The 10,663-nt window shown below is 32.3% G+C and overlaps 2 protein-coding genes across 2 annotated transcripts; both read right to left on the reverse strand.

Annotated features, from left to right (window-relative positions):
• Positions 1-1,695: 1,695 nt before the first annotated feature.
• On the reverse strand, positions 1,696-2,977 carry LOC132642015 (dehydration-responsive element-binding protein 1A-like). Its single transcript, XM_060359236.1, has one exon. The coding sequence runs from the start codon at positions 2,851-2,853 to the stop codon at positions 2,224-2,226; it is 630 nt and encodes a 209-aa protein (XP_060215219.1). The 5' UTR covers positions 2,854-2,977; the 3' UTR covers positions 1,696-2,223.
• Positions 2,978-8,625: 5,648 nt separating this feature from the next.
• On the reverse strand, positions 8,626-9,549 carry LOC132642016 (dehydration-responsive element-binding protein 1A-like). Its single transcript, XM_060359237.1, has one exon. The coding sequence runs from the start codon at positions 9,270-9,272 to the stop codon at positions 8,643-8,645; it is 630 nt and encodes a 209-aa protein (XP_060215220.1). The 5' UTR covers positions 9,273-9,549; the 3' UTR covers positions 8,626-8,642.
• Between the last annotated feature and the right edge of the window lie 1,114 nt (positions 9,550-10,663).

The raw sequence follows: 10,663 nt of genomic DNA on the forward strand, positions 1-10,663 counted from the left end.
CAAATTAACATTATTTGTATGCCACAATCATACAATTTGTTCGAGCAAATTGGGGTGTTCATGGTCCGGTTTGACTCGGTTTTTGGTTAAAACCAAACCAAATCAATTAAGTCGTTTTTTTTTTAATATTCAAACCAAACCAAACCATTACAGTATAAATTCTATCGGTTTCGGTTTTGTCGGTTTTACCGGCTTGATTCGGTTTTTTCGGATTTTAAGAATGTATTAATACAAATAACCTTTGAATTAAATGGTAACTAAATACGACTTTGACCATGATCCATTCGAATCAAAGAATCTTCTTAATTAATTCATTAACTTTATTTAGGTACGAGCCTATAGTTATGGGTATAGGAATTACAGAAACATAACATCTACTTTTCATGATTCTAGTTACCTCCCTACATTTAGCCTTTTGATATTACGCAACCCTCCAGAATTTTTGTTATCTAGACTCATTGTGTTTATGAAGCATTGAGAAGAAAGCACAGAAGTTGAAACGGAAAATAATAAACCGAAAGACAAAGTCATCTACCAAATCATTTTAAATTTCAATTGTCATTTTCTTCCCTTTAATTTGTTACGGATAAAATGCTAGCTTATAAGTAGTAATTCAGATGACATGTAAAAGAGGGAACCGTAAAACTGGATAAGGGGAAATTTTTTATTTTACCTTAAACTTAAATGGGCTACACTTTTCTTTCTAATTATTTGAATTTGTATTGGACTTGGAATGAGCCAAAATTTTGAAATATGTATATATATATATATATATATATATATATATATATACACACACACATGTATGTATCTATCGATTCGGTTCGGTTTTGGTTCGGCTTTTTTTGGTTTAACACCAAACCAATCAAATAATCAAATATTATCGGTTTTTTAAAATTTAAAACCAAATCAAGTTAAACCAAGCTGATTTTTGATTTATTAAGTCGGTTAACTCGATTTACCGATTTGGATAGATTTTTCGGTCTCATTTGAACACCTCTACGAGCAAATAAAGAAATTTTTTAAGTCACTGGTAGCCTGCCATTTTATAACATTTGGATAATCGAGACAAAAATGAGTAGTAGGCCCGAGCTATTTGTTGGTTGTACATCTGGCTGTGTTTTCGTTGCCCGCCATGTACATTATAGGCTAAGCCCAATTATGATTTCAACGGGGCAATTTGCAGGATTGTTCTTCGCTGGGTGGTCTTTAATTTTTGCCCCTCAAATTGGTGGTCTTTAACTTTTACCCTTGGCTAAAAATCTCTTGATTTTAGATTCGAATCCCCGCTCAGTTAAAAATTTTAAAAATATTCGCAAGGTAGAGTTTTGTAAATTCTGGCCATGCAAATTCCCCCTTAAAGCAAAATTTTGGCCTTAAGGTAAAATTTGCATGGGTAGAATTCAGAATTTGCATGGGTATATTTGAAAAATTCTACCTTAAGGAAGAATTGCATGGGAAGAATTTTGTAAAATTCTGCCTTGCGATTTTTTTTTTTTATTGAGCTGGAGTTCGAACCCACAACCTTGAGTATTAGGCAAAGGGCAAAACTTAAAGACCACCAATTTGAAGGACAAAAATTAAAGACCACCCCAAATGAATGCCAATCCGCGCAAAAAAAATGATTTCAACGAGGTTCTTACGTTAATATCACTGAGTATGGGCTACAAAAGTCCCATGATCAGCAGAATATTCTGTGGTTGTAAAACATTAAAATTTAGATGCTCAAAAGGCTACTACGAAAGAAGTTAGAAATTTTATTTTCTTCAATATCAAAATGGCAAAAAATTACTCACTCCGTCCATTTTACCTGTCATGTATACCAAATTAACGTAGCTTGCGGACTTGTTTCATTCAAGTACAATGGCTTGAAATAACAAAGCTAATTTTCTTTTCACTTGCGTAAACCAAGTCAACAAATTATAATTAGATGACCATAATGACGCTATAATAGTCTTGTCCGCACCAACGTCCATCTAGGACGCATTGATTAATTTGCATTAAGGTGGAGCCACTTTCTAATAATAGGACAACATAACATAGGACTACATGTTTTTCCGATTTGCGGTTGGAAATATCTACGTTGTCTCTAAATTACAAACTTGTTTACATCCCCAGGACCCCATCCAATTATTTTACGAAAATAGGCATATTTCTATTTTGAGACTTTGAGCATTCCCATTGCATATAACTGTCAAAGAAGTAATAACCAGAATTAATTATTTAAATATAACTCCATAAAGACATGTCATCATCAATTTCGGCAAGATCTCCGATTTCTAAACATTGAGGTGGAGGTAGCATCATTCCTTGGGCTAAATTCGCAAGTAATCCCGGCATGTAGTAGAGCTCTTCCTCATCCACAAAGAACATACTTTGTGACGTTTCAGGAGTGTATATGTATTTTCCTGAAACTCTTTCCGACTTAAGTGGCAGTCGAAAAGATTCAGCGGCCTCAGCGGCCGCCTTCTGAATATCCTTGGTGCAGGAGGAAGCTGGGATAGGCAACCTCCAAGTAGAGTCAGCAAAGTTCAAGCAAGCAGAACGACCCCTCAAGGCTATAGCTGCCACGTCATGAGCTCTAGCCGCCATTTCTACCGTTGGGTATGTGCCGAGCCAAAGCCTTGATTTTTTATTGGGTTCTCTGACTTCACAGACCCATTTATCTGAGTTTCTTTTTCTCACTCCCCTGTATACTGGATGTCGAGTTTCCTGAAATTTCTTTCTCCCGGCTCGCTTTTTTGGGTTATTTGAAGCTAACATCATTGATGAATATTCAGTATGATTAGGTGAGCTGCTAGTAGTATCAGACTCAGAAAGTGGGTCCGAAAAATAGCTTGGAAAAATATCCATTTTTGGTGACTGCTGGTTGAGAGAGTAAGAAAGTAGTGTTAGATGTTTTCTTCAGGTAGAGGTTTTTGCTTTAATTGTTCAATGTGAGAAGTTGGTTCTATATATTTATAGTGGAAGTGAAGCATTATTAATTTGAAGCTAAAAAATGAACACGGAGTTTAAGTGTGAAAAAAAGGAGAGGCTGGATTTTCAGAGGGGCCTTCAAAATATCCTAAGCCAAATTAGCATTTATCTTTTTGACTTAGGTTCAAAATATCCCAAGGCAGAAAGGTAAATTCCATATTTAAGTGTGTGGTAACTTGTGAATCTTTCTAGTTTGGACTACTTATCAATGTTTGGCATTAGTAAATGCTAAACAAATATAATGAAATTGTGTTGCATTTGTTTTTCTATTTCTGCTCTTTAAGTTTCATAATAAGTGGTGTTTTTTTTTATTTTGTTTTTCATTTTGTTTCGGAATAAGTGGTGTTTCATCAAATTAAGAAGACATTAATTTTTTTCTTTCATTTTTACCCTTATTTAAATAAAGGAGTTTTACATAACGAAGAAATCATTAAAAAGCTAGCTACTTCTTTTTCAAAACATTTGATCAAGGGTAAGTTAGAAAAAACAATTCTTACTTTCTAGGAGTGAGTATGCTCTTAAGGGGCGTGTGCAGGCTGAAAACACCACTTATTATGAAATGAGGGAGTGCCATGTACTAGAGGAGGCTGAACATGATTTTTATTTTTTCAAAAACATTTTAAAACAACATTTGGTTATACATTAGAACAATTTTGATCATTTTTTGCAGATGAGTTTCAAGTTTGAAAAATAATTTTGACCAATGTTTAATTGATTCTTTTCCATTCACAAAACTTTTGTTTTTTTCCCCTCAAATAAATGCATGTCCAAACACTAATTCCATTTCCAAATTATGTTTTTTTCGAATGCTTACTAATTTTGCATATATTTTAATTATAAACAATCCTAAATCTACCAAGTACACAATGTTTTGTTTATTTTCAAATATGCATTTACAGTAATGAGGTTTTACAATTTTTTCAGTATATGTTAGAATTTAGTTCTCTTATCACATTAATATTACTAGTATGGCATATGTTCATACAATTAGTTCCAGCAAATCAAGAAATTATAGATTTTCAAAAGTTTTGAGGTGGGTTCGAAATATAAATTACTTTTTATTACATTTAATTTGATTGTTGACATATACATGAGAGGAGTCCAAAATTACCCCTAATAATGCAACAGACAAATAATGGTTTGATTTAACCTCAAATTAATGGAATGTGGAAATGAGTATTCCGATTGAGCAAATAAGAGGACTGAGAACACTTACAAGGTGATAGATTATGATAGCTAGTGTTCTGTATATTTATAGTGGAAGTGAAGCATTATTAATTTGAAGCTAAAAAATGAACACGGAGATTAAGTGTGAAAAAAGGAGAGGCTGGATTTTTAGAGGGGCCTTCAAAATATCCCAAGGCAGAAAGGTAAAATCCCTGTTTTAAGTGTGTGGTAGCTTGTGAATCTTTCTAGTTTGGACTACTTATCAATCTTTGGCACTAGTAAATGCTGAATAAATATAATTAAATTGTGTCGCATTTATTTTTCCTATTTCTACTACTCCTACTGCATACTAGAGGAGGTTTGCCCTTGCATAGCATGGATCCAATAATTTGTACAATCATATTTTATTTTTTTTGGTTTCTCATTGGTATTCGTTTTGGTGCATGATCTAACTTCTTGTTTGAACATGAATTTTTTCTTTTTCTTCCAAAAAATTTTAAAAAAACATTTGGTTACAAATTAGAACGATTTTAAATTTTTTTGAAGATGAGTTTCAAGTTTGAAAAATAATTTTGACCAATTTTAAGTGATTTTTTTCCTCTCACATATTTTTTGTAGTTTTTCAAATTAATGCTTGTCCAAACACCAATTCGATTTTCAAACTAGGTTTTTTTTGGGTATCACATTTTTTATGTCCAAACGTCTACTAATTTTGCATATATTTTAATTATAAAAAATCCTAAATACACTAAGTACACAGTGTTTTGTTTATTGTTATATTTTAAGTCAAAAATTCATTATTCTAGTTATTAGGTGAAATTTTTTAAGTCACTTTTCTCAAATATGAATTTTTAGTAATGAGGTTTTACAAATTATTTAATGTATATGTTGAATTTAGTTCTCTTACCAAATTAACATTATTTGTATGCCATATAGTCATACAATTAGTTCGAGCAAATAAAGAAATCGGATTTGAAATTAATTACTTTTTACTCACTCCGTCTCAATTATGTGATGGTGTTTGATTGAATACGGAGCCGTTTAACAAAGAAGGAGGATTTTTTAAACGGAAAAGGGCCAAAATTACCCTTGAACTTTGGGAAATAGTTCATCCATACCCTTCGTTATACTTTAGGGCCAATTATACCCTTACTGTTATACTATGAGGTCAATTATACCCTTATGTCAAACAGCTGCCACGTGGCATCTTCCCAGCCCTTAAAAATTATTTTCCCCTCAAATGATTTTTTATCCACTAAAATAACCCAACCCGACCCAATTTTTTTTTCCAGCCAAAGTGATACAGACTCAACCCATTACCCCTTGGCTGGAAAAAAAACAATTCGGGTCGGGTTGGGTTATTTTAGTGGGTAAAAAGTTATTTGAGGAGAAAATAATTTTGAAGGGCTGGGATGATGCCACGTGGCAGCTGTTAGGCATAAGGGTATAATTAACCCCATAGTATAACGGTAAGGGTATAATTGGCCCTAAAGTATAACGAAGGGCATGAATGAACTATTTTTCAAAATTTAGAAATAATTTTGACGCTTTTTTATTTTTTAAAACTTATAATCTAAAATAAATTATAAATATTTATATGATTATAAAACAACAGATTGAGAAATTCAAAGTTAAGTGTCACATAGATTTAAGGCGAGTTCAAAATCACCCACAACAGACAAACAATGATTTGATTTAACGTCTAATTGATGGAATAAGAAAAAGAGAATTCTGCTAATGTGTCAGACTAGCAAATAAGAGGACTTAAAATTGTAGCTAGTTTTCCTAGATAGACAGTCTACAACATCAAACTCTTAAGTTGGATATTTTGTGATCTGATGGACCACCTCTTTACTCAAGTCCCATTTTGTATAAATGTGTTTAATTTGACACGAAATTTAAAAAATATAAAAATAAAATAAAATTTATAATCTAAAATAAATCATAAAAATTTGTATAGCTAGAAATTATTTCATTAAAGATAAAAAAATAATTTTTTTTTTTAATTAAATATAAAAAGATATTATTCTTTTTGAAATTGATTAAAAAAATGTTATATAAATTGAGACGGAGAGAGTAATAGAAATAAAAAGTGCTCAATTAAATTCTACATTTTTAATAATATCAAAGAGTTTTATGATAGTTATATAAATAAATGTTCCCAAAGATAACTTGGTTCGACTCAAACTAATTAGTATATTATACAGGTGAAGCTCATTCACTCTCTAGCTAGGTTATTTTATCTTGTGAGGATTTACGGGCTTGTTTGGACATGAATTCCATTTTTTTTTATTTTTAAAAAGAATCAAAATAGTATTTGATTATATTTTTTTCAATACCACATTTTTTTATGTCCGAAAGCCTCTAAGTTTGCATGTATTTTAATTATAAGAAGGCCTAAATCTATCAAGTACACGAGGGAGAAGAGCACAAATACCCTATTTGGTTGCGCCATTTAAGTAATACCCCTTTTTTTTTTTTTTGCATGAGTAACTACTTCACGTCTGAATTTTGACAATTTCAGACATTCGCGTATGAAAGTGTGGCCTTGCGAAAGCCAAACGTCAAACGTTTTTGCTTAATGTTTGGTATGACTTGCCAAGGCAAAGTTCGGACATTTTTGATTGAGATGTGTGTAAAATTTGGTTAAAACGTTTCATGTATGCTTTACCTTCAGTTGTACATGACCGAATTACATGTAAAAGCAGGCTAAACTTTCAGTCATGTATATCTGAATCTTTTTTGTCAAAAAAAAAATTTCATGTATAGACGCACCTTAGTCATACATGTAAAAGCGGGCTGAAATTTCGAACATGAGCTTCTAAACAAATTAAACTCAATCGTCAATTTGTCGAAAACACAACAAATATAACAAATCCATTACACAATTTTTTTAAGTATGCACATGCATGCACTTCAGTCATGCATACATGCATGAACTACTTGTAGTGATGAGCTGAAATTTTAGACATGTATGCCTGAGCAAGAAGAAGCGAGAAGAAGCAATGGGTACTCGTGCAAAAAAAAAAAAAAGACGAACGTTACTTAAATAGCGCGATCAAAATAGAGCACCCCATGAAATTTTTACAGTACAATTTTTTTGTTTATTGTTATATTTTAAGTACAGAATTCATTACTTTAGTTACTTAAATAGCGCGACCAAAATACTCATTGCTATGTTCACTTATTAGCTTGTTTTTGTTGTTATTAGTAAGCAAAGTGGTTATTTGCAATTGGGGTCATATATCCAATTACAGTTATTTTTGTTGCTGTATATAATTCCAGGAGGTAGTAAAGTTTCTTAATTACCCAAAAAGAAATGACATAAACAAGATATAAAATTGACACAGCTTATAAGTTGCACATTCTAGTTCAACAGGTTAAACACTTCACTGTTCAATATAGATCGGGTGTTCATCCCCAGCATAGACTCATTTTTTTAGAATACTTTATGACATTACCATGAATATGAAAACTCGTCGAAAAGAGTTATAACAATAGATTTAAATTGTACTCATTAATATAATCTTCTTTATCTTAATATATAAAGGTTAGTCATTATCATGATGGTTGTACATCTGGCTGTTTGGTTGTCCGCCATATAGATAATAGGCTAAGCCCAATTATGATTTCAACGTGGCCCTTACGTTAACATCACTGAGTATGGGCTACCAAAGTCCCATGATCAGTAGAATATTCTGTGGTTGTAAAACATTACGTAAAATTTAGATGCTCAAAAAGCTATTACAAAAGAAGTTAGAAATTTTAGTTTTTTCAATATCAATATGGCAAGATATTACATTCTAAAATATACCGAACATTTTGTGAGAGATGAATAGCTCCTAATTAATTAACGTAACTTGCGGATTTGTTTCATTCAAATACAATGGCTTGAAAATAACAAAGCTAATTTTCTTTTCACTTGCCTAAACAAAGTCAACAAATTATAATTAGATGACCATGCTGACGCTGCAATAGAGCCCGTTTGAATTGGCTTATAAGTTGCTTATAAGTCATTTTCAGTTTTTTTGAGTGTTTGACTGGCCAGCTTAAAGCCATTTTGTGCTTAAAATAAGCTCAAAAAATAATTGGGTTCATTTGACTTAGCTTATCTAAAGCAGCTTATAAGCTGAAAACAGTTTATAAGCAAAAAAAAAATAAGTTAGACTACCCCAACTTATTTTTTTTAGCTTATAAGCTGTTTGCAACTTATAAGCATAAACCCATCCAAATAGGCTCATAGTCTCGTCCGCACCAACGTCCATCTAGGCCACATTGATTAATTTGCATTAAGGTGGAGCCACTTTCTAATAATAGGACAACATAGGACTACATGTTTTTCCGATTTGCGGTTGGAAATATCTACGTTGTCTCTAAATTACAAACTTGTTTACATCCCCATCCAATTATTTTACCAAAATAGGCATATCTCTATTTTGATTCTTTGAGCATTCCCATTGCATATAACTGTCAAAGAAGTAATAACCAGAATTAATTATTTAAATATAACTCCATAAAGAGATGTCATCATCAATTTCGGCATGATCTCCGATTTCTAAACATTGAGGTGGAGGTAGCATCATTCCTTGGGCTAAATTCACAAGCAATCCTGGCATGTAGTAGAGCTCTTCCTCATCCACAAAGAACATACTTTGTGGCGTTTCAGAAGTATATATGTATTCTCCTGAAACTGTTTCCGACTTTAGTGGCAGTCGGAAAGATTCAGCGGCCTCAGCGGCCGCCTTCTGAATATCCTTGGTGCAGGAGGAAGCTGGGATAGGCAACCTCCAAGTAGAGTCAGCAAAGTTCAAGCAAGCAGAACGACCCCTCAAGGCTATAGCTGCCACGTCATGAGCTCTAGCCGCCATTTCTACCGTTGGATATGTGCCAAGCCAAAGCCTTGATTTTTTATTGGGTTCTCTGACTTCACAGACCCATTTATCTGAGTTTCTTTTTCTCACTCCCCTGTATACTGGATGTCGAGTTTCCTGAAATTTCTTTCTCCCGGCTCGCTTTTTAGGGTTATTTGAAGCTAACATCACTGATGAATATTCAGTATGATTAGGTGAGCTGCTAGTAGTATCAGACTCAGAAAGTGGGTCCAAAAAATAGCTTGGAAAAATATCCATTTTTGGTGACTGCTGGTTGAGAGAGTAAGAAAGTAGTGTTAGATGTTTTCTTCAGGTAGAGGTTTTTGCTTTAATTGTTCAATGTGAGAAGTTGGTTCTATATATTTATAGTGGAAGTGAAGCATTATTAATTTGAAGCTAAAAAATGAACACGGAGTTTAAGTGTGAAAAAAGGAGAGGCTGGATTTTCAGAGGGGCCTTCAAAATATCCTAAGCCAAATTAGCATTTATCTTTTTGACTTAGGTTCAAAATATCCCAAGGCAGAAAGGTAAATTCCATATCTTAAGTGTGTGGTAACTTGTGAATCTTTCTAGTTTGGACTACTTATCAATGTTTGGCATTAGTAAATGCTAAACAAATATAATGAAATTGTGTTGCATTTGTTTTTCTATTTCTGCTCCTTCAGTTTCATAATAAGTGGTGTTTCACCAAATCAAGAAGACATTAATTTTTTTCTCACTTTTACCCTTATTTAAATAAAAAAGTTTTACGTAATCAAGAAATCATTAAAAAGCTAGCTACTTATTTTTTAAAGCATTTGATCAAGGGTAAGTTAGAAAAAACCGTTCTTACTTTCTAGGAGTGAGTATGCTCTTAAGGGGCGTGTCCAGGCTGAAAACACCACTTATTATGAAATGAGGGAGTGTTATGTACTACAGGAGGTTTGCCCGTGCATAGCTCGGATCCAATAATTTGTACATTTCTATTTTATTTTTTTAGTTTCCCACCGATATTGTTTGGTATTCATTTTGGTGCCCGATTTAATTAGGGTTTTGTTTGAACGTGATTTTTATTTTTTCAAAAACATTTTAAAACAACATTTGGTTATACATTAGAACAATTTTGATCATTTTTTGAAGATGAGTTTCAAGTTTGAAAAATAATTTTGACCAATGTTTAAATGATTCTTTTCCACTCACAAAACTTTTGTTTTTTTTTCCCTCAAATAAATGCATGTCCAAACACTAATTCCATTTTAAAATTATGTTTTTTTTCAAATTCCTACTAATTTTGCATATATTTTAATTATAAAAAATCCTAAATCTACCAAGTACACAATGTTTTGTTTATTTTCAAATATGCTTTTACAGTAATGAGGTTTTACAAATTTTTCAGTATATATGTTAGAATTTAGTTCTCTTATCACATTAATATTACTAGTATGGCATATGTTCATACAATTAGTTCGAGCGAATCAAGAAATTATAGATTTTCAAAAGTTTTGAGGTGGGTTCGAAATATAAATTACTTTTATTACATTTAATTTGATTGTTGACATATACATGAGACTAGAGGAGTCCAAAATTACCCCTAATAATGCAACAGACAAATAATGGTTTGATTTAACCTCAAATTAATGGAATGTGGAAATGAGTATTCCGATTGAGCA

Source organism: Lycium barbarum, chromosome 5 (assembly GCF_019175385.1).
Source record: "Lycium barbarum isolate Lr01 chromosome 5, ASM1917538v2, whole genome shotgun sequence".
NCBI classification, from domain to species: Eukaryota; Viridiplantae; Streptophyta; class Magnoliopsida; order Solanales; family Solanaceae; genus Lycium; species Lycium barbarum.